The 25,292-nt window shown below is 41.2% G+C and overlaps 1 protein-coding gene across 6 annotated transcripts in view; it reads right to left on the bottom strand.

Moving 5' to 3' along the window:
- Positions 1–25,292, bottom strand: part of CEP85L (centrosomal protein 85 like) — a 139,329-nt gene that overhangs the window by 101,731 nt on the left and 12,306 nt on the right. For 2 of the 6 annotated variants that reach the window (XM_057423606.1, XM_057423604.1), the window contains exon 1: positions 6,143–6,395. The exons of 1 other annotated variant lie outside the window; for it this stretch is intronic. In XM_057423606.1, the coding sequence (XP_057279589.1) occupies positions 6,143–6,191 (49 nt within the window). In that variant the 5' untranslated portion in view covers positions 6,192–6,395. Of the gene's footprint in view, positions 1–2,417; positions 2,568–6,142; positions 6,396–25,292 lie in introns of those variants that run through there. 3 more of the 6 variants (XM_057423608.1, XM_057423607.1, XM_057423609.1) reach the window with 3 other exon arrangements.

Here is a 25,292-nt window from a genome sequence, read left to right as displayed (position 1 = left end):
ACCTGTAAATCTCTTCTTCAGTATTTATTTAACATTAGTATTCTCCTGGACAAGCATCCTCAATTAGCTTGCCATAAGGCTGAGCAAGTGCTAGAGTGAGCCCATGGGAATTGATAAGGATACGTGAACAGGGGTACTCAGAAGGGTGGGAGTAACTATCCACTAGATAATCTTCACCACGAAATGAAATCATGCCCTGCAACCCACCCACATAAGCTCTTCCCTTCTGCCTGAAGGGAGAGTTTCCCTGTCACATCCTTCCACATTTTAGGGACTATCAATACCTTGAAAGAAAAAAGAAAAAAAACCCAATAAAATCTCAGTACTTGCCTTTCTTTTACAGAGGGCCATCTGAGTCTCAAAAAAACAGAAAAGAACCCAAGGAAAACAAGGAGAGAAAGATGCAGTGCCACTTACAGGATGCCTGGCCGCAGAGAAGAAGGTCACTTGAGCAAAGCTGTGCAATCAATAGGATGTTCAAGCACAGGCAACCAAGCCAGATGCTGCAGAGAACAGTGCCCAGGGAAAGCTCACATGCTCAGGGGTGATTCCACAGGGGTCAGCAGTTTCAGGGCACATGAGGGAAGATGCATCAGGACTAACACAAACCTAAGCACACTTGTGAGTATATTTACACAAGTTATTCTCAGCTGCATGTCCTCCTCCTGTTCCCCAGCTATCCACCTGAGCCTCTGAAGCTGATCTGCAGTGTCGCATGTATCACATTTAGAACCTCAAGTTGCAGTAGTCAGCAAGAAAACTCTCATGTGGGAGCCCAAGACAGAAACCAGAACCTTATTACACTTCAGTACACTGAAACACTGCCTGGGAGCAATGATGGGGGGGAAGTATGAGAAACAGGCCTGCAAGCCCAGATGTGAGAGCAGGAGAGGAGAAGGAGCTATGGGCACCTGAGCCAAGATTCCCTGTCAGCCCCTAGAGAGACAAGGCTGGAGCAGGGGAACAGCATAGAGGAAGGAGCAGAGAGGAGCTGCCATGGGCGGACCAGAGGATCAAGTCTGCTTTGCCCATGACAGTATCTGGTAAATCATCTCCCTTTCTTCATCTCTTTTCCACCTTATTTTCTCTACAGTCTTGCTGAGGGGCAACAAGCGGCTGGGTGGGCATTTGGTAGCCAGCCAAGGTTAACCCACTGCATCAGTCAGCTGGAAAAAGACCCTTTGTGAATCACACAGCAAATACACTGAACATGTTTTAAAGCTAATCGCAAACGCAACGAGACTGTTTTATTGTCAGTGTACAATTTCAAGACACATTTGGGCATCTGAGAGACTACTAACAACTACAACCAAGTCAGCACTTTGTCAATTCCCATGCTGGCTATTTTTTGGCTGTTAGTTTAACTCTTCAACTCTTAAACCACAGGCAAGTTATATGACAAGAACAAGCGTCCAAAGAATACAAAAGGCAAAGTTTATACTGAACAAATGTAGTACCATCCCTCTTTTCCTTAACTAACCTGTCTATAACAAACAGGCTCCACTTCCAACAATGATAGATAATCACCTCTGGCTACAACCTCAAGTTATGCAAGATCTGTTTGATTTAGGAGGCTTTCAGTTATTCTTACCACCATGCATTATTGATATGTTTGGCAACTTCTCCGTATTTTGAAACACAGGGGTTCTTAACAAGTATTAAATGTGTGGTTAAAATCTGAGCATAAATAATTTGCAACCTTAATAAGCAATATTTGCTGGACATAAATCCTAGGTGTTCTTTGGAGAAACTCCAGGTGCTCTTACCCTAACTAGCACATCTTTCACCACTATTCACTACTGCACACAATGGCTCAGACTGCTTTTTACTATGTACTTTTTCTGCACCCCGCTTAAAATCAAAGCATTGTTCTCAAAAATCATTAAACTTACTACTTCCTTTTAATTAAAAAGTTTTACAAGCACAAAATTACCGAAACCACATGTCTATACTCAGTCAGCAAATGTTTAACATACAAGAGATCAGAACAATTGATAACCTCTAAGACCAACAATTTAACACACTCTTACATCTACCACACTTTTCTTGATAAGCAATTAAGGCATTCATCTTTTATATGCATTAAAAAGAGTGGATATTATGCCCATAAAAGTGAGCTGCCTGGAGGGAAGGGGCGGGGGGAAAAATAGGCATGGCTTTTGAAGAGAAGTAATTAACTCCTGCTCACTAGCACTAAAACACAGAATGTCATTCACATCACTGTGATCTGCAGAAGATAGCAAAGGACACTCCAGCAGCCAGTCTTGCAGATGCAAGATTTTTAGGCTCAGGCAATCAATCTTCATTGTGCACCATATACATAAGTGTGCATACATATACATACACACACACACTTGTAACTGGCAAGCAATTTGAAGTCTACCCTTGGTAAGGGTAACTAACTCACCATTTTTTACCTTGCCTAGCCTGAAAATATAAACCTGCCTTCTCAAGATGTCCCAAGAGCTAGCACATTCCCTGCTGCAGACCAACAGCAGACCAATAAACCTTGTCACAGATAAAACCACTGGATTTCTGTCCTCCTCCACCCCAAAGGATGAAGAAGTGTGTCATCAGCCCCACCTCCCCACCTGTGCTGTGAAGCTGCACATCCAGCCTATGGGTACTCAAAGGAGGCAGCATCCTGTGGGCCTTACAGTGTGTTGTGATCTTACTGTTGCTAGCACTTTGACTGTGACACCATTACAGAACCCTTCAGATCCATATGTGCCATGTTCACTGCTAACAAGGGTTAAGTATGAGAACACAGGGGTCTTCTGGGATTTGCCAGAGGAACAAATCACATTGCAAGGGCTCTAGGAGCAGAGGGATACAGGCTATTTTTATGGAATGTCAATCACATCATTTTGAGCACCTTACTTCTAGTTTTCACCACTTCTGACTTTTGTCACCTAAACATCTATTACCAGCCAAATTTCAGTAGTAGCCAACTATTGCTAACACTGGATGGTGGAGAGAAGCTTGACTGAAGGTGGTACAGTTTACTGAAAGTAATATTTATTATTCCATTTTAAAGCATGTTTGTTTCACTTTCCCCAGGCATTCATTTGACACATACAGCCTGAATGGATGACTGCATGCCCTAGAGGGACAACACATCTAGGTGAACACTTTCATAGTCTTAAAAAAGTCATTAGCCAACTGTGCATCTTAAATGATGGTCTAGGTGAATAAGCAAAGGGACTTACATGCTGTATGCCCTTCACTGCAGTTATTTAAATTCCTGTAGCGCAGTGAGCAGCTGTTGTCTTTACAGAGGTATAAACTATGCTGCAAGGTTTTTATAAACCATTTATGTACAAAATGACTGAAAGACTAAATCAATCGTATACATTCCAAAACCAGCAATTTAGTTTTCTGGAACAGATACTTAGACTGTAAAAAGCTGAACTTACTAATAAAGTTTGCTGCCCCTGCAAAATAAGTCATTAAATCGCTGCAGGATTCAAACAAGACTTATCTTGGGGTTTAGTTTTGTTCTGTTTTTTTTTCCCCCCCCCGAGAAAGCACTCCTATTGAATAGAAAAGAACAAACAATTTGGAAATGTCAGGAAGGAATAAAAATGAAGGCCACAAATACTCCCTAAGAAGTGTTCCTGCTTATTACCTTTTAAGAAACTTTAAGAAAATCAGAATTAATCTGCATCTGTTACTGAAAATCTAGTAACTCTTCAGTAGACACCTAGGTTTGTAAGGGGATTGCAAGATTTTCAACAAAACATAGGACTTCTAGATACCCATATCCATAGACAACTAGAACACAACTAGCAAAACAGAATGCCTTTTGGTAATAAACACAGCTTAATAAGAATTAACAAGTCACTAACTGTTATGCTCCCATGCCAATATTTAAAAGACAATCAGAATCCATAGCAAGTAGTTGCCGTTAAAGAATGAAACTTATCTTGGCAAATTAAGACTTCCTTCATCTTGAAAAATAAATGCCTAAACTTCTGCCTTCTACTAAGAGGCTACCGTTCTGCAACAAAATACTTTTCCCATGGACAGCTTCCTCTTACAGAAGAAAAAAAAGAAAACCACACCAAAAACCTAATCCAGCAATAATGTAACAGCCAAGATCTTAGTAGCCATCATCCCTTCATTAAAAACCTGCATGGAGCTAATTAACTTCCTCTTCTTTAGAGGGATTATGGACCTCTTGAAACAGCTTCTTGACTCTTTCAAAGTAAGGCTGATGAAGGAAGGGACTGAAATATATGTTGGAAATTATAATGCACAGATCATATCTCAAGCCTAAACATTTATCTACTTGCTTTCTAATTAACCACCACCTTCTGTTACTCCGTTTTATCTCTGAGATATTTCTCCAAATTTTGCTACTTTACACTTCTACTGGTTACAGATAAAGTGTTGAACTTCATATTAACCCTGAGTATTTAAAAGAAAGATTATGGGGGAGGAAAGAAAAGCAATACCCAAAATTAATTCTCAAATCTTAAAGACAATTCTGACAAACAAACCCAAGCGAAACATCTATCCAATAACTGACCAGAATTGCTGACAAATTCAGCATGGTACTAACCCCCTTTATTTCATCCCAAGCAAAAGGGATGTGTCATGAATGCCACAATCCAAAGTTTTCTGAAACAAATGAAAAATGAACACCAACAATCTTTTCAACAGTTTGAAGCTAGTGCCAGTGCACACTTGTGATACAACACTTCTGATATTCCTGCCCCAGACACAAATAATCGAGAACTAGAGCACCCTGAATTGCTGCAGCTTACACCAAATTAACTGAAATCTCTGCACCTAATGTTCAGAACACCCAGCATCTCTGCAAGCTGGTGCACAAAGATAATGTCACTCCATTCTTTTGTGGAAGCACTGAAAAAATAACAGAACAAAACAATTAAAAACCCCAACAAGAAACACTTCAACAAGGCAAACGTGTTATACATAGGAATTCACAATAGTACAGACAAAAAGGAACAACGTCGTCTTTCACATTAAAGGGACGAAACATTAGACTACTTGTAGAGATTCAGGCAGCTGCTGAGAACGTCTTAGCAGCTCTTGTATTTGCAAGAAAAACCCTGTTAGTTGAAAGCAAAACAATCCTGCCATTTAAATAAGTGAACTGTACAAGCATAAAACAGCCTCTTTTGTAATCCCAAAATTAAAACATGAATCCAAATTTCTTAAGGAAAAAAAGGGTATTACTCCAACAGCACTACTTTGAACTTGTAACAACAAGCCAAACCACAGACCTTCACCAGTGATCGATTAGCTTCAGTAAGTTAAAATACCACAAAGTATCTGCAGGAAAGAACTCTGCCAGAGTAAAAGCAGGTGATGCAGATAATAACATTTCCAAATCCTCAACAGGGCATCCCAGACAATTGGTACCCAGTCTTACCCTCCTAAAAGTAATGCTCATGCTGTTGTGCAATCAATCCACCAGTTCTCCTCTGGCAGTTCTGACAGAGCCTTTACGGCAGGGATCAGCCCCTCGCTTACAGATCCATGTCTCCTCAGTAACAACCTAACTCCAAGCATAACATTTCAATGTCTTCCTGCAAACCTGCAGGAACTACGCTCTAATTAACGCTAAGACAGAAAAGGGGGAGGGAATAAAAAAAAAAAAAAGGCTTTATCTATTGCAGTTTAAAAACGAGACGCATAAAGCAAAGCACGCTTCCAGCCCCTGCCTAAAGCTACACTAACAAAACGGAGAGAGGAAAAATAAAACCCAAACAAGGAAACGGATTATAGAGGTTAAGCTCAGCTTTTACCCTCCGCTGCGAGGTCCAGCTAAGCAAACACCGAACCCTCGGACGGACGGACGGCCTGTTCCCGGCCGGGACCCGGGCGGCGGCGGCAGCAGTCCGGCCCCCGCGCCCTCTCCGGGAGGCCCCACCGCCACGTCCCCCTCATGGAGCCAGCGGGGGCCGTAACGCTTCCCGCCCGTGCGAGGAGGAAGCCGCTTCCTCACACGTTTCTGAGGGGAGCCGGGCTGCGGCTAGAGGAAACGGCGCGGCCCGCCCGCGCCACCGCCGTTGCCCCAGTGCGACGGGATCCTTGTACGTCCTCTCAGTCCCATCCCTTCCCGCCCCGCCGGGACGCAAGGGAGGCGGCGGGGCCGCGGGGCTCTACTTACCCGCCTTGTAGCCGCGCAAGCCGAGCTGGGGGTGCAACCCGCCCCACATGGTGCCGCGCCGGGCTGGGGGGGGGGGGGAGGAGGGGGGGGCGCAGTTCTTCGGCAGCGGCAGCAGCGGCGGTGCGGAGCTGCGCGCTCTCCCGCGGCCCCGGCGCAGATGGCCGGCGGAGGCGGCCGCTCCCGCTGCCGAGGAAGGTTAGCGGGGCGCCGCCGGCGCGGTGGGGGCTGCTGCCTGCCCCAGAAACGCCGCAGCCATGGTCGGGCCGCGACGGCTGAGGGCCGTGAAACCCAACGGCCCCCTCGCAGGAGACAAAACTTGCTCTACTGCGCTGCCACCGCCTGCCTCTCGAGGGGGGCGGAGACAGGGGCGGGAGCCCCGCAAAATGCTGCTGCCGCTGCTAGGGGACAGGCCGCTTACATAACCCAGCCCACGAGGAGGGGGCCGGGGCGGGGGGCTAATCGGCCCAGCCTTGCCCAGCCTCCAGACCACGGCCCCACGGTGGGCGGTGGGGCGGTCACGGGCCCTCGCTCAGGCCCGGTGGGGCTGTAGGTGTGGTTTGTCCACTTACTCGTCCGCGCTCCCCCAGGGCTGTCCAGCGGGACCCCAGCCTCCAGCCCGCCGGATCGGGGAAGGGACCCGTTAGTAACGGCGTGTAACTGTCATCAGGGAAACGCCTAATGGAAGGCACTTCATTTGGTATAATTGGTAAGGAAAAGTGAGATGCCTTACTCCAGAATTATGGCATTTGAGGTTCACAAGGCAAGTAGGTTACAGACTTAACAGAGTTCATAAAGCAAGAATTTACCAGTACTTTCTTTTAGTAAGAAAATGAAGTGGAAAGAAAGAAGTATCATAACATTAATTTCAGTGATCAGTTCCACCAAAATATCCTCAGTGCCATCAGGAGGCCTCCAGCCACAGAACTGGAAACAAAATGCTCCCGTCAGCGATAATTCAAACACAGAAAGAGGCTCCCCCCTCCCCTTACCACAAGCGGCTTTGAGTTTGGTCCAAGTACTTCAAGTGATACTCTGCAATAGCAGCCTTCATGTTACTGTTGTTTGCAATGCAGCCCAATGGTCCCCATTCTAAACTGACTTCTGAACAAGTGTACCCTGACTCAATCAGCAATCCACATTATCAGACAAAAACACGAAGAGGAGAAAATAACTTGGACAGCTTCCAGCTTCACTGTAACTATACAAAAATTACAGAAGCCATCACCACCAAGATACAAAAAGCGGTGCATTGCAGAGTGTGATGGACATGACAACTTAGGGAGGTGAGGTGAAACAGGAGCAGTTCTGTGTTCATGTGGAAATCTTCACAATCAATAAATTCGTATTCAAACTCTTCCTGCTGACCCAATGCATTTTTAATTGGTAGCTGATGATCACAGAATAGCTTTTATCTCCTTGGAAAGTTATATGTTGTGTTTCAGCACAGGTCATATTTTATTTATGCCTAGGTATTCAGAATGTACTCTGTAAAAAGACAGGCCGCAGAAGTACTTGCATGAGCAAGTAGAAATGCTGTACATTGTTATGTTGTCCTCTCTTTTATCCATATAAAGCCCTTACATGCTCACTGAAGACCTGACACAATGTAAATTCCTCACCAGCTTGTTTTAACTATGCAGCGTAGCTGTCACTAGGTGTTTTGTAGGTGAGTTGTAGAAATACAGGCTTTTAGAAGTTAGTAAATCCTGAACAAAAAAACAAATACTAAAACTCCTGGAGATCCCATCAAAACCTTCAGGCTGTTGCTAGAGGTCCTTTGAATGATAATAGTTTACATTTTACTGTTTTACAGTAAAAGACCAGGAATCTAGATTAGTGTTGATAACACCTCAATGAAGCTGTCCAGCCTGAAGTCAGCTTCAATGTTGAACAATGATTGTGAGAGAGAGCATGGTAGGTAAACATCAATATAAGAACAGAAAGAGCTAAAGTACATTGCAAAACAGTCAAGACCAAGACGTACGTAAACAGGCTAGTTCAAGACCTGTTTAAAGTAGCTGTCTGTGTGTAACATTTGTGGCATACTGTTTGTTGGATAAGCATATGCACTTTGCATATTTACACGGGGACACGGTGAGCTGTGAGGAAGCTGGATATCAAGAAGGTGAAGCCGTTTAGCAGCAGGTGAGGAGCTGCTGAGCTCTGGAGTTTGTGATGCTTCCCTGTAATGAAGCTGCAAGCATCTAAAGGCGTATCATGACCCCAGAAAGCGGCATGTCTGGAAAGAGTGTGATAGCAGCTCTTCCATCTCCTAGTAAATGTCACTGCAGTGTTTTTATGTACCTCAGTATTACATGTTCATGGAAGCTTTACAATTTCCTATGTAACTCCTCATGAATAATACCACAGAGGAAAAAAAAACAAAACACACAAATGGGTAAAAAAGCCAAGATGAGTGTGGCAGAGCATACGAAAGCTGTGTGGCTGAATCACCTCTGACAGCAACACCATGTCTCCTAAGGTGTCCCTGCTGGGGCATCTGTGCTTTGACAGTGCTGCTGCTCAGAGCAGAAAAAAACCCAAACAGATTTAAGCGGTCAGATGAGAGAACCAAAGACACATTCATCCTCTTGTCCCACCTACAAGGCTCCACTGTTCAGGGGTGGTGGGTAGTAACTGGCTCCAGCCCATTCTCTGTCCATTTGTCCCGCTGCACCTAGTACAGCCAAGCTACACTAAGATGAGTCACATTGGCTTATCACCTCTTACATAGAATCATAGAATCATAGAATAGTTAGGGTTGGAAAGGACCTTAAGATCATCTAATTCCAACCCCCCTGCTGTGGGCAGGGACACCTTACACTAAATTAGGTTAAGAATCAGGAGTGTAGCAGTCTGTGTTCCAGAGTCTGGGACTGTTCCAGTCTGTGCGCTGCTCAAGAGGGGTGTAAAGGTCTTGATACTCCTAGAGAAGGGAAGAATGGTATGAGAGAAAAGTCCTGTAACTTTACACGTGAATCAATGTTAAGTGGAAACAGCCCACATCCCCAGGTAATTACTGGGAGCTGTGATGCTCCAGACAAGGAATGGACTCAAGTTCTTATTGTCTGAAAAGTTTTCTCCTCACCTCTTTCTTCTGACACGTACTCCACCCTCTTGGCAGAATCAACGAAGAAAAATAACAATTGAAAGTAACAGTTTAAGTAAGCACTGGCACTAGGCAGATGCTGTCTCATTAAGGTCAGTTGCAGCACATCTTACCCAAGGGCTTGTGGTCTATTTCCAGGTTCAGAAATCACATTTTTTTTCCTCCCAAGTAAAAACATGATGCTCTAAATAGAATTAAGCGGAAGCATAACCTCTGAAAACCGCATTTTTCTGTGAATAAAGCCAGAAATGTGTTCAATATTCATTCTATGCACTTGCTTTTTCGTTTAATAGAATTAAAAGATTAGTAAAAAAAGCTTCAAATGTTAAATAGCTAAACATTGTTCTAAGAGAATGCAGACTATTTCCCCTATCTAATTAAGAAATCAAGCATGTGTGCATTCTGTCAAAAAAGCAACAGTGGTATTTCTGTAAGCACATCTATATTGCAAATAACTTTGAAATTAAAATCACAAATTCTCAGTTCTTGAGTTGTTTCACTGAGTACAGAAATCTTTTTCCTCTACCCACAACTTTTCCAGTTGAACACTGTGTCCTAGCAAAGCCTTTGAGAAGCCTTTGAGAAATTCCTCCCGTTTTGAAAAAAAAAAAAAAGTAACTATGGATGTTACAAAGCAAGATGCTAAACAGCATCGGGTGGCACTATAATTAAGAGCAGATTGGCTTCCCTAATAAACTGCATCCCTTCTGGTAGGGGCAGGTTGGCCTACAGAACACTGAAATGTTCCACTAAAAGTACATCGTGTGCATTGTGCACAACATTAACAATAAACTGTGTCACCTAAGGGCTGCCAAGCAGGTACCATGAAATAACGCGGTGCATGCAGCATGGGGTTTTTTTGCCTACTCTACAAGGTAATGAAAGCTCACATCTTTCACAAAGGAACACAAATTGATACTGATTTGAATCGCTTTGTGCCATGTTTTCAGTAATAGCTTATACCATGGGACTAAATCAAACCAAGCAGCTTGTTGTTACCATAGCTATGGTTTATTACCAGTCCCTGAAATTTCAGGTTCTTCTTAATGTTCCAGATTTCAGAATTGGATTTTCACCTGAAAAATTATTGACATAATTGCTAGAAGACCTTTGGGAGTCAAAGGTTTCACATGGCTCCTTATAGGTGGGTAGATCAAACACTTTTTTGTGTGTCATATGATTTTAAAACAAGTCTAGGGGATTTAGATCAACTCTGTGTCAGCAACTCTGATACCACAGGAAGCAGAATATATGCAGGGGTGGGATCCAGTGACATCTAACCAGCAGCTTATGGAGAGAACCAGGAATTTCCCAGGTATGTTTTTCTCAAGGGGAAATTTTTGAGTTCTGGTGTTCTACCTTCCCTTCTCTGAATACCCTTCTCTCCCAAAGGCAGTGGGAAAGAAGGGGAAATATATATACTTTGGAAGGAGATAGCGAGAATGTATTAAAACCCATGGGCTGGCAACACGCCTTTTCCTTCCAGGGTCAGCTCCTGAAAAGTTTATGTGCCTGTACCAGAGCAGCTAGCCTCTTCCTCTAACCCTGATGGGACTCACTAACATATCCAGCTTCCTTGCAAGACATTATGCTTCCACTAAAGAGTTCCGCTAAAGTTTTTGAAAAATTGCTTCTCCTACTCACATTGTATGACTTTTTTACAGTCTTTGTGGTTCTCTTGTTCTTGATCCCACTTCAGTCACCTTTATGTTCTGTGAACACACTATCTGATTTTAGGAACACCCAGTATTATTATGCTTTTTTTCCCTGTAGGTTGAAGACAAAAGGAAATAGCAAGCTGTAAATTCTCTTAAGAGAGAGGACTGAGACCTCTTGGTGATGTTTTACATATATTATGACATTGAAACATCTGATGAAGGCCATGTCTGGGACTTGTTGCAGATTAGAAACTTCTTTGTAATATTTAATAAAAAATGATAATTTCGTGCTTGATAGCATTTGTTGGTATTCTTCAGAGAAAACCCACCAAATTAAGAAAATGAAGGCACAAAATAACCGCTACCAGTCATCAGACCAGGCAGGCACACTTCAGTTTCAAAATGTCTATATCAAAACCCTTTCATTTCGGGATTATCAAAATACTGAGCATTTTGCATTTTCTTTACTTTCCTAAAATTTATGGTAAAACCTAAGAAGCCTCAGCAGTGCTGTAGTTCAGGTTTTCTATCTGACTGCCACTGGCCATGCTTGAGTTTTTACAGTTGGCCTTTTATTTCAAGGCAGTCTTGTCTGACTCTGTGTTACACACAAACGAGTGCGGAAGGGTAAAGCACTGAATGATATCGGTATACAATAATTTGTAGGTTTTTTTAAGCTTCTGTATGTAGGTTAAACTCCACCTCAGATGTGAAGTAACCGCCATATTAGAAGCACAAAACAGCCTTTAGCCTGACGTGTTTAAAACCTACTTGCTTTGAAGGTTAATCAAAAAGCATTCCCCTTGTATGCTGTCACTGAAACAAAGGATCAGACCATACAGTGAGGATCCCTGTTCTATGTCTACCTCAGCCCAGAAAGGTGTAAATGCTGTTTTCCTCTTGCAACTAACATTCCCAGTGAATTATGTAACTTTCGAGAAACACGGAATTCAAAATTACAACAAATGTATACAGGAAGGCCAAACACACTAGAGCACAAACCAGCCAGCAATGCAACATTGTCTGAATACTTGGAAATGGAAATTTCTTCCAAGTGACCATCACTATCTTCTTATAGCCTGAAATATGTAGTTTGTTTACTCCAAGTCAGAAATACAAGCTACGAACATTACCAGTCAGAAAATTATCTGGTCACTTGTTTTTGAGCCAAACCCAGTATTGCTGCAAAGGGATGAAATTTCAGTAAAGTCAGTGGAGTTATGCCAGTGCTCAGTTTAGTCAGCTCAATGCTGTCATATGCCCATATATAAAAGTTGGATGGAAAAATTTATTTCATACTTTTAACTATAAATACAATTCAATTCAGGAAGCTCCCCACCCCATTTTTTTCCCAATTCTACAAAAATTACTGACATCAATTCTAAAATAATTCACAACTATATACTGTAATCATGGATCAGTATCCTACTGAAAGCTATACTACTCTGTTTTCTCTTAGCAATCCATGACTAAAATGATGTGGCATTCTATGCTGTTAAAATAAAATCCAGTTTAAAGGGAAACTTTTAGACCCACCCAGCACACCCCCTGCAGATGTTTCAGAAACAGCCCTGCTCCCTGTGCAATACATGAGGGCCAGCAGCCATCAGTTGTGGCACTGCTGGGAACTTCCCAGTGTGCAGGACAGGCAGGTTTAGAAAACTCTCTGGTTTTGTTATCCCTGAGACTGCCAAGCACCATTTGCTTGTATCTTGTGTTTCATATCCCTCAGGCTTTTTAACAACATTCTCACATTAAACTAATAAACATATATATTAGCACACACTTTTTTAGACAAACCCAGTTCACCCAAGACAATAGAAAATGACTGAAATGCAAAAAATGGACTGTACTAGTTTGTACTGACCACAGTGCCCATCAGAATTGTTTCACGGGATGTCAGGGTTAGTATATGACATATGTATGAAACCACCACAGTATCCTTAGACTGTTTTTGCTTTTGACTTAAAAGTAACACAGACAAGATTGTTTATTAAAAGTAACTTTGAAACTCTGGCTTGGCTGTAAGATCATTCTCTAGCATTCTACTTTTAACATATTGCTTGAGTGATGAAGTTTATCTGGGAGGCATTTTAGTAAATATGCAACCTGATGTTTGGTCACAGAGAAAACAGGAAACTGAGCTTCTAAACGAGCATGTAACTTTAAATGTACATAAATAAAAGAAACATAGAAGTTTAAGTTTTGCTGCTTAAATTGTTGGGTATTGTCCCACCAATTTAGGAATCCCATGGTTTAAGACTTGCACATCATGTAGTGCACTGTTGTACCGTTCTTATACCTCAAATAAGAATATATGGTTAAACCAATTAAAATTAAATTGAAGAATCATAATTCTAGTTTTCTGGTTCATGCAGGGCAGTACAATACAAATATGCTCTATACTTCGGTAATTTAGTTCTTAGTGTTACTGTTTTCTGTGCCAAGCATCAGAAGGTCAATCCAGAACATGGGAACACCCCCCTAGCTTCTGAAGGAAGGATGGTTGCCATCTCTTCACAAGGTAAGTATCAAATGAAATGCATTAATGGTAAGAGATAGTCTGTTCAGAACTAGCTGTATCCCCAAAGTGAAAATCAAGAACAAAAAATAACTGAAACAGTACATAACAAGCAGTTCAGGAAGCTGAAATGGACAGTTACAAATTACATTAAGAAAGTGCAAGGGGCAGTCATACACAACACTCCCATCTGTATACTACTCCAGTAAATGCTCCATGAAGTCAGTTCATTCATGGAAGCCCTTGCTCAAAGACACTACTGAGCTTACATTACATGAGCATTTCACAATGTTGGCCCTGCTGGAACACATCCCCAGCAGTCACCATGACAAGATCTTTACTTATCACAGCCACTGCAGTTAAAAGACAGAACAAAAAAATAAGACATGAAAAGGAAGCAGACAGCTGTAATAAAGGCTCTTTAAATACATGCAAATATTACTTGTCTCTCACTTCTCTGTTTGAAGATAATTGCTGCAAGGATAAGCTCACAAAATTTGGATTAAAGCCATGAGAAAACTGTGTATTTTGCATTGTATTAAGGATAGAACTCAAGAACTAATTTAAAAAATGATAAATTAGATGGCATATTCCAAAACACATTTGCTGCAGTTATATGTTACTGTTCTCAAACGTTACTGATATGCAAGAACACAGAAGTTTAAAGCATGCAAATGTGACCTCTGAAAGGTGACTCTAATAGACCTCCAAGGTAATCTGAAAGATCTAAACCCCAGAAGTATGTAACAAACTCTAAAAGCAGAACATAATCAAACAGTAATATCTAATCAGTGCTCCATATCCTCGAGCTTATGTATTTCAGTTTAAGTAAACCATTCTTCCTTGCACAGAGATAAGAAACCTGAGCTGTGTGAAACAAAAACTACCAACCATTTTACTTGAGTCTATATTTAGCATTTGCTGCGCTGTGTTTTAGTTGCTGAAACTGCCTCTAGAGAAGCATTAAAAATTCACTGCAAAAAATGTTTTTTTTTTCATCATGTCATCATGAGGCACATTGAATGTTTAAAACAAAGCTTCACCTTGAAAGATTTACACATCAATTCTGAAGCACAAGAAGGTTCTAAAATTCATATGAATTATCAACATTTTGTTTCCTTCAGATAACGCTCATGAAGGTCACCATCATGAACAAGACATGACCTATTGCTAATTCAAATCTGGATGAACACAGATGAAAATATTGGCAGATTAGTTCCTTTTTTAACAAAAGAAGGTAAGTTAGTAAATACAGTAATTTTCATTGGGTTAGCACATCAATTTGTGATCAGAGTTGGACCAAACATATCCAGCTGTCTAGTTTGAGAGGCTATGAATTATGTTTCCTTATTTCCTTATCTAATAAAGTCTAATTTTTCCTCACTGGGTTTTTTAACATAATCTTTCATATGATTTTCAAATACAGTTTTACATTAAGTATATATAGGTACTTAAACCGGGCCATATGGTAAGAGGCTAGTTTACTAAAGACTCATTCACTTAAGATGTAAGCAAGCAGTCACTGAAATGGACTTTCTTGCAGAACCCTGATCAACCATATCTATAGCTGCAAGGATTTCCCACAGAAATCGTTTTCATTATGCAAGCAGTGACTGCAATATAGGGATTTACTGCCTCTGGATCTCACCCACTTCAAGCATTTCCACAGCGCACAGCATAGGGTTCATACAGCAGGGCCTCCCTGTCTGGTGACTATTCCATGCAGAGCAGAACAATACAAACTTACAAGCTCCCTGAAGCACTGTGGTTGGATTTACAAAAAAAAAAAAAAAGAGACAAGAGTTATTGGTTCAGTGCAGAAGAGGACAAGGGCTCTGGTCTGTGCACCTGCAGGGTACCCAAACTTGCAAAAGCTTGAGAAGTAGTTGACTGACTGAACCTCAGTATTGACTCCAGTGATTGTATGCAGGACCAGTAAGCATGTGAGGACTGTATGAAAAATTATCCAATCAGTTGTAGCACTTAATCACACAGTTTACCATCTCAGAAGAACACAGTTTCAAAAGAACTCAGGGTCAGGTTTTCCCAAGCCCTTGTTGCCCATGTGGGAACAAAATTATATATAATATTATTATATTATTATTTTGTAAAATACACTTGAAAGACAGTGTGACTGTTTGGCAAAGAACAAAAAGCCAGATTTCTGAATGTGCTCTTCCCCCACCCACCCTTATCAGCTCTATTTTTAAATACAAAGCTAGCTCCATAGAATTTCCTGAGATTTGACAGTTGGTCACAGTGTTACTGATTTAACAGAAGAGTGGCAGACTTGGATGGGCTTCCTGCTCAGCAAAAATAGAGAGAGACCTGCCCCAGTAAACGTATCACAGTGTTAGGAAGCAGCATTTGCTGGATGAGGAATGAGTGTGATGCAGGTCTGTCCCCATTCAATGTACAACACAAATCCTTTCATCAAATTTCAGCTTCAGTGCAGGCACAGCTTCAGTCCTGTTCAACTACTGCAAGTGAGTAAGCAGCTCATTTAGTGGGTTGTTAGTATCTGCAGAAGTAACTGGCAAATGCATCATAAGAGTTATTCATGATAGTATGTATGTGTGTGTATACGTGTCTGGTGAGGCTTTCAAAGAGATGGTGCAATATATCTGTCTCTCCAGGCCTTCGTGATATATAGCCTCTCCTCAAAGTCTTACACTGTTATTCCACCTTATATTTTCAGACATCACTTCCAAACCGGTGGGAGTGAATCCTGTTGTGGCCCTTTCAAAGATGACAAAAACTGGTTACACAACAGCCCAGGGCTCTCCAGTTTTAATGCTTTCCTGTTAGACAATGCCAAATGTACTTGCTACCCACAGAATTGTGTATTCATAACCTAGTAAGCTGGGGTTTTGCTAAAAATTGACTTTGCTGCAACAATGATGTCATTATTACTCAGCAGTTGCAAGACTATCATTTAAATTATAATCCTTTAAAATATACAGGGAGAATCCAAACAGTTCAATTACTTCTATGCTGTGCCTAGCTATCAGAAAAAAAAAAAGTGAAAAAGATAAATGAAAAATTAATGCATTTTTTTTAAAAATTCTGTTTTCATAATACTGTTAAATTCTATTTCCTGAACACTTTAATACTACAGAGCTGGCTAAAAAAGAATCCTTATACTAGAAAAGAGGTTTTTATTAGAGACAGCTTTAGTTTTTCAAACGCTGTAGGTTTTTCTGGCTGGCAGAGTATCAGCTTGCCTGGTGAAAACCATTTTCCCTTGGAAAGAAGAGATGGGTATAGGATGTACTCAAGAAAAGACAATTCCTCTTGGCTGACCTAAGCAGAAGTATTGACTTATGTCTCTGAAAGGAGTTCTTTATTACAGCAGGGTAAGCTGTTCAGCAGCTATACAGATGGGCTGTCTTCTGTTGTGGGTTGTTTTTTTGGTTTGGGATTTTTTTTTGTTTTGCTATGTTGTTTGGGGTTTGGTTGTTTGGTTTGCTTTCTTTGTTTTTCCCAGAAAAAGGAAAGGAAGTTGAAATTAGCAACAAGTTCATAACAGATTTTGAAACCTTAGCAGATGGTAATGAAGAGCATCATGGGCAATATAGTAAAGAGGGTGATTTTCCACATCTGCAGAATTGGAATGATGGGAATTAAGACGACAATTCTGAAATAACATTAACTTCCAGACCACAATTAAAGCATAGTTAGCTTTTCAGAAATAAGAAACAGGCTCCTGGTAGGAGGCCGTGGATTTTCATTCGCCTCTCAAACAGCATGAAGTGTGCTGTTGGATCTCACTAAGTCAATACAGTTTGGTTCTCACAGTCAAATACAATTTTCTGAATGCTACAAAGAAACATATGTCTGTACTCTGAAGTAGTGCCTTTTCAGAAATATGTCAGTGTCAGCTTCTAGAGTCTTCATGTCTTCCTCAAAAACTCTTCAGCTCAGAAACTGTTCAAGCTGTCTTTGATGTAAAAGTTTTAGACAGACAAATAAGTGGATGGATGAGTCTTTTCAATGCTTACTTTCATGCAGTATGGGCAGTCAGAACTGAAATCCATTTTGGGGGTTCAATCCTGTTCCAAATCAAGCTGATGACTGGTTTGCTACAGTCACATAGGGTCAAAAGACCCATCAGCAAGATATACATTTTTAGATCATTTAGATCTTAAGAGTGTTTCAGAAAGCAGCAAACAAAACGTAAATGTTATTTGTCCCCTCCACAAGAATGTAGTGATTTTTAGAAAGAGAACAACAAACAGAATGAGAGGAAAAAATAAAGGAGAGAAAGAGGAAAAAAAACTCTGATAATGTGGTTTTGGAGACACAATTCCTTCATCTTGGGGAGGGGAGAAGAAAGCTTGGAGAGCAGCATTATTTCCTCTTTGGAATAATTTATAAAATTGGATATGCATATCATTCACATACATAAAACTGCAAGTGAAAGCAGCCTGGAGACCACTAACCAGTAAACTGTAGAGCCTCCACAAGGCTCAGCTGTTCCTGTCCTTCAGAACACATCCTTGCTCAGTGCTTTGCAGTCTGCTTACAAGCTGAGGTCTTTTTTGTCACAGTAAATAGACAAAGAGAAATTCAAACCAAGCAGCTAGCCCTGCTCACTGGCTATACATAGGGGTTTCTAGCAGAGAGGAAAAACAATCCCAGCTAGTCTGAAAGCAAAAGGGCATTGCTTAATAACAATTATTTCCCTCCTCCAATTTGCATTGTCCTTACCCTTCCTTGTATGTGGATCATTGTTAAATGAGAGGACACAATAGAAAGCCACAGTAGAAATATAATGGACACATTCCCTTCTGGGCATTAATATAATCAATCAAGCAGCCACTTCAGTTACCTTGTTCGTGATCTGTCCTTGTTTCCATTAGGAAGGTTTGCAATTCCACTTACAGATTTCCCCTCCAGTGAAATAGTGTTCAAGCACAATTACGTATTTCCAAGTGGCAAGAAAGTACCACATGTTAACATTTTCTCAAGACATAGATGCTGCAAGTGAAAATCATGCTTTGGCTCTCTGCATGCTTCTATCTGGCTTAATTAACTGATCAGCAATTATCTCAGCTAAAATGATTCTCAGTAAAAGGGGAGGAGGAAGCTGCTTTATCAGAACTGGATGAAGCTTTTTACTTAGCTACTACCCAAGCAAGATGCAAGTAGAAATGGAAGAGGATTTTGCCTCAGCTAGATGGGTTTTGAATTTTTGGAGGCTGAAAGCAGGATTCAGAATAAAACCTGATACCTCAACTGCATCAACTGCATTGAGAAAAGTTCAGACATAGTTTTGGGGGGGTTGTTTAGGCCACTGTAGAGAAAAAGAACCACTGTAAAACTGGGAGCCGAATCTACATGCAAATTCAAATATTTGTTACAATCTCCTAAAGTACTTTAGATGTAGCCAAATGTAACAAGCCAAAATGACCTTGAAAAGGAAGAATCATTAACATTTGCCCCATTGTCTTAGGTTGTATTTTTTTCCAGTGGCTGCACATGAGTTCAGTCATAAAACCTGATCTTTTACCTGCCTCTACTACTTGGTGGTAGCACTACACATCCCAGTATCCCCATCTGTCTAGTGCATTTGCCAGTACACAAGAACTCATGTTTCTGTGCTCCAGCTGGTGGAGTATACAGAATAAAGTTTTCCACGGTAATCCGGTCAAGAAAACATGCCCCCTTTTTCTTAATGTAACGATGCAACATTGAAAGTACTGAACCACAGTGAACCAAACACGTAGCAGCATTTATTGTTTAAACACATTTAAAACAAAGATCTTAAAGTGTTTTACAAGAATAAACTATGCTTCATAATCATCTCACTGGACTTTTACAGTGTCCATCACAAGGATTTTCCATCTACGGATTATTTTTAGTTCAGCTAGGTAAACTAAGGCATGCAGGCTGAGAGTGTATCCACTGAGCATGGTCAATTAGTTCAAATTCTGTTTAAATTTTTCACAATTTATGACCTGATGCTTGCATAGATCTCCAGTGAAACTATGATGGTTTATTCACATCGTCCTATAGATGAGCAGAGTCCCATGTGTTTACTCAGTGTAGGGCTGACTTCAGTAGACTAGCACATATTAGCAAACTGAAAAGGAATGCAGCAGCCCATCTCTTATAAACACCAGTTGGCTATTTAAGCCTGGAGTGCACTAGAAATAGACTTATATCTCACAAACACCACCAAATGTCAGAGCATATCATTTATTCATTGCACACTATATTATTTCCAAATCGGATTTTATGTGTCGCTTACTATATAAAGCTGGAGAAATATTCTCATACACATGAAACACTTCTGCACTAAGGAATTATACCACTTTTAAATCAATTACAGACAATGCAGTGAAGGTCAAACTACAGGACAGAAGATTCAGATTTTGATTTGGGTCTTGCTACTGATTCAGTGACTGACCTCAAACACATTCCCCAGGGTTTGTTTTCAACATTGTCTTGCACTGAGACTTTGCTCGCTCTACTTTCCTTTGTCTTATACCATCTTCTGTTTCTGTCTCTCACATCTCCTGCTTGCTTAAACACGACTCCTGGAATATTGTCTGCTCCAAGCTGGATAAAAACAAACAGCCTAATGTCTCCTAATGTTCACGCAACCCCTGTTCACGCAGGTGAAAACCATGTGCAGTCAGGCTTGTAGTCTGCAAATCTTCCTTCAAACGCTGCCTTCTTTTGGCCACATAAGGACCATAATCGGTTTTAGTGCCTAGACACGTAAAGATGATTCAAATAAAAAGAAAAGTAACATTTGATGCAGGCAGACAATGAAGCCTTAGGATACAACCTTATCTAAGCAATCTATTTTGAATTGCCAGTATGAGACATATTTTGGACTGTACAGTTTAGCACACAGAGGCTGTGCTCTGATCTTTTATGCCTCCTCCTCTGGTTAAGCTAGGTTTCACACCGACAGCAGAGCTATTGTGTGCATGACATTTACTGCTGGAAATGGATGCTGTGTCTTACAATGAATGGAAAATCTGAGCACTAGTAATGAAAAGATATCTTCACAGTGTTCCTCAGTCTTATTAGTCATTCAACATAGAAAAAATATTTCAGCACAGAGGAAACACGCTGGGTGAACGTCCGTGTTCTCAGCTCCAACTGAAGAAAGAAAAACCTTGCTATAAAACAGAGTATGGGTACTGAATATGACAGGTTCCAGATTTTCAGGGCACTCAAGTGAAAACCTTCCTGACAGCAAAGTCCCAGCAATCCAGCTGGAGCTTACTTGAGAAACATGCAGCCAAGTGCAGGGTCCTGCACCTGGGTCGGGGCAGTGTCATCTGACCGGAAGCTCCCCAGCTTTTTATAACCTCACTTGAGAATGGTGTTCATGGTCTATGTCTGATTTGGTCCCAAGGGGCCAACATAGGCAGGCACAGCTTTAAGGCGTTGCATCCACTTACTATTTCACCAGGTTTTATATCACAGACTTCACCAGAAAATGTGTTTCTGTCTGTCTTGATCAGTGTCCTCTGTAGAGAGACAGCAAATCCTTTTCCAGCTGATGCACCATGCAGCCTTTTAAAAAGTAATTCACAGACCACTTCACATTCCAAATGCCACTGCAAGAGACTGAAGTCAATTCCAGACTATGGCTGCTGCAGACTCCCTCATGGTTTGACAAATTGTCGTGGTTTAAGCCCAGCCAGACAACTCGTTCACTCACTGTCCCCCCTTCTTGCCCTCCCCCTGCTCCCAGAGGGACGGAGAAGAGAATTGACAAGAATGCAACTCCCACGGGTTGAGATAAGAACAGTTTAGTAACTAAGGTATAACACAAATCACTACTGCTACCACCAATAATAATAATGATAAAGGAAATAACAAGGGAAGAGAATACAACACCTCACCACCAGCCGACCGATAACTTGCCCCCCCCAGTCCAACCAAGCACCGACCGATACCTCCTCCAACCCTGCAGTCCTAGACCTTCTGTGTAAGCCTCAGTTACATCCTGAGCATGACGTGCTGTGGTACGGAATACCTCTTTGGCTAGCTTGGGTCAGGTGTCCTGTCTCTGCTTCCTCCCAGCTTCCCCTCCTCCCTGGCAGAGCATGAGGCTCAGAAAGTCCTTGGTCAAACTAAAACATCATCGCTATCAGCTCTGTTCCCAAGCTGAAAGTCAAAACACTGCACTGCACCAGCTACCAAGGAGGAGAAAAATGACCGCTACTGCTGAACCCAGGACACAAGTGCATAGGAGTCCACAGCAATTTTCCTTGCAGTGGATTTGTAGGTAACCATCTGAGGACATACAGAAGATGAAGTCACTTAAAACTAACTTGGATTACTCACAAAAGAATGTAATACATTGGATTTCTAATCTAGAACTCACACCTCTTTCAAGCCAGAGGCCAAATAAAGAGCTTGGCCAAGGAACAAGATGGTTGTTGTAATCTCCCTGCCCTTAGCCATGCAGTGAGAGTGACACTCTTCTGACTTAAGTGTTGTGTAATGATCTCTTGCATATCATTCTTCATGCAATTAGGTTGAAAGCTGCTGCCTAAAAGACATGTTGAGCATTTTTGCCCTGTATGTTCTCATTTTCTTCATATTGAAAAATAGAGAATACAACCAACCAGTTAAGGTGACACTCAAAGTTTTGCTTTTTTTGCAGTACCATCTATTATAAATGCTACTTGCAGCATCTCTATTTAACTTCATCATTGCTGGCAATGTAGATTAAAAAAGAAGTCATGTTTTAGCTGTTTGCAGATTCTTAAAGAATGTAATTATTTGGTTAGAGAAAACATATCTAAAAACTTTTCTGCATGGTTTCAAGTTATCAGGGAAGGAAAGAGAACGATTTAGTGATTTTTTTTTATTTTTTTATTTTTTCAGCTCTTAAAGAAGACTTAATTTAAGCAGAAGCTGTCAAGGATTTGACTTCCAGAAATTGTTACTGTATTTCTTTTATGAAAATCTTTTCTTTCTTTTACAGCATTATTACAGTTTACCACTACATATAAGCTTTTTGTCAGGCAAAAGTTTTCTGGTAAATCATGGTGAAGTATGGCTTTGACTCTTAAACAATATTTACATTCTTTCATCACATTTTTACTAAATAGATTTTAGTAGTCACCTAGCAGTGTGTTTACTACACAGTGCAAAAACAGTGCACAAAACCATTACTGCATGGAAATGTTTTTGTGGGAGAGTTAAAGCTGTAGTAGCTGGGCAACAGAGCAACAGAGTGCAAGGCACTTGGCAAGCTTTTATATTGGACAAGCAAGAAAATGCGGTTATCTGAAAGAAGTAATTTAGTGTACATAAACCAAAATATTTACACAAGCCCAAATCTAATGAAGGCGCTTGCTTCATGAAGCATGTTTATATCAGTTCTAGTATACTAATAAACACAAAAGGATGCACATGAACATAAAGCCAGACAAACACATTTACAGATCAGGTTCCAGGTCACCGAATAAAAAATGTTGCCATTGACACAAAGTCACTGGTCTATAAAGAGAGAAGTATAAAATCTGAGTTTGATGGCCAGCAGACATGGCATTATTTTGTGAAACCCATTGTATCACATGACCTTACATCAATGTTGCCATGTCTGTAAGATAACAACTGCTCAACAGATTCCAGACTCATATGTTTTTACCCTTAGAACTTACCGAAAGGACACACAGGAATATTAATGGGAAGCCTTTTTGGATGGTGCACTTTATTCACTTAACTATCTGTCATGTACAGCATGAGTAGACAGCTGCAGTGCAACTCCCCAGGACACTACAGGGAGGGAGAGAGATCCATCAGGCACAATTACATCAGCTGGTCTGCAGAGCATAAACAAGAGAGTCAGCAGGGCCCAGTTTATCTTCCCTTATACCATCATGATGCCTTTTGATGGAAACCAGCTGCTCTGGTCACGTTCTTCACACTATACACAGCCTTGCCACCAGAACATGCAGACAAGACCCAAATGTCTAATGGTTTCAGAATTTATTTTGTTTCATACGATGTATGATTGACATTCTTATAATTAAAACAAAGGATCACTATCAACAAATTTCTCACTCAGATGTCTACATGAAATGTAAATTCATTTCCACAACCGACATCGGCACTGCCAGTACAGCATTAAGCCTAGTAAAATAAGATTGTTTAAAATTTATCTGCCTGTTTCACAATGTGAATACATCTCTAATGACACTCCATCGCTATTTATTCAGAAACTTGTCCAATATAAATTCTCTTGTCTTGTTTTACCAGAGGAATCACTGCATATACCTCATATCCACAATCACTGGGTAATTCATAATGACAGTTTATCACGTAACTGATAGAGAAAGCATTGCATGCATGGGACTAGACTAAGCTAAGAGAAGACAAGTACGAATGTTACACCACCCATTCCTAGATTGGCATTATTAGTGCACTTACGCATGTGTAGCATCAGCAGGATAACTTTCCTTTTTTTCCCTGGGGGGAATAAATCGAGATCAATTCAGATGTGGCCTTGTTCTCCGTGGAGATCGGTAGATAAGTGCAGTTGCTTCATGTCCTGTCTGGCCACCCCTGGAGCTGGGATGGCCTGGCAGTATGCTGAGCCGGTAGGTGACAGGCCTGCATGTCATCGTGAAGTCAACTCTGAGCCAGGCTGCCTCCCCACTTGCTTCTTTGCTGAACTTGAAAACAGGACATCTTGCTGCAGAAAGCCTGTATTCCAGTGCACCCAGTGGTCTTCTACAGGGTAGGTCTGCCAGAAAGTGTACAAGCACTGCTTCTGGCACCTGGCAGGGAGCTTCTGTGATGTAGCAAGGTGGCCAGCCAAAACAGGTGCAAGCTTTATGCTCAGAGCATCAGGCTTCTTGAGGGGAGCCATACTCTGCCCAGGCCAGGAAATGCCTAGGAACACTGTCCTTTGTTCCTGAGGCAGCGCAGCTGCACCTTGACTTCTCAACCAGACTTGCTCAAAAAGTCACTATCACACTAAATTTTCCCAGGAGGAAGGGAATTTTTTTATTTATAGCAAGATAGCAAAACATAGAAGAGATTTTATGTGGACACATTTATGATAATTTTTCTGGAGCACTCACAAAAGCTGTTGCATTTGGCAATGAATTTAACAGTCATTTGTGTTGTTCAACTTTTTAGCTTCAAATACCCCTCCTAAATTAATTAGCTGTATCATGTTATCTGACTGCTCCATGATGCTTCTGCAGGAAAAATGACTGCAGGTTTGTGCACCTCCCATATTTACACACTGTAAAAATCATCATTAGCAAAGAAACAGGAAAACCCACCCCTTTGAATTTTGCACGGCCTAATGCATCTCTAAAACAAGAGCACTGAGCAAACCCTTCCTGACATTTTATCTTTTACTCCCAGAGCCATGTTCTGTGTCCCAGCTTAGTCCCAGATGCTGAAAGTGCCCTGGCTCTGGAAGCAGGCAGCAGGTGCAGTCTTCTCAGCATTAGTAAGGCCCTATAGGCCCCATCTGCAAAAAGACACACTGGAATCCCAAGAAAGATGCAGTGGTTCAGATGAGCTATGTTTGCCTTCCACCAGAAGATTTCTGGTTTCTTTCCCCTCTTCTCTATTTTCCATCACTCCTCTTCGTACTGAAACAGCTTGAGGCTTGGGATAAAAATGCAGGGACTTCTATGAAAGTGCTGACCCAGACCTGCACATAAGCTTTGTGAATCCAGATGTGATTCTATTTTATTATTTCTGATTCTTATTCTCTGTTGAAGTCTCACCTTTAGTGGATTCTTCATAAGCTATTATACAGAAGTGCAGGATTTGTTTTACAGGTTCAAATCAAATTTCACTCTCAGCTGCTTCAAAAAATGGATAGACTACTTGTGCTGAAAATCTTCTCCTCCTGCTGCC

The sequence above is a fragment of the Pezoporus wallicus genome, unplaced genomic scaffold, assembly GCF_028554395.1.
Source record: "Pezoporus wallicus isolate ANWC-B61680 ecotype Strahan unplaced genomic scaffold, APGP_CSIRO_Pwel_v1 contig_8806, whole genome shotgun sequence".
In the NCBI taxonomy this organism is placed as follows: Eukaryota; Metazoa; Chordata; class Aves; order Psittaciformes; family Psittacidae; genus Pezoporus; species Pezoporus wallicus.
Note: the sequence above shows the minus strand (reverse complement) of the source record. Positions and strands in the feature narration are given on the sequence as shown.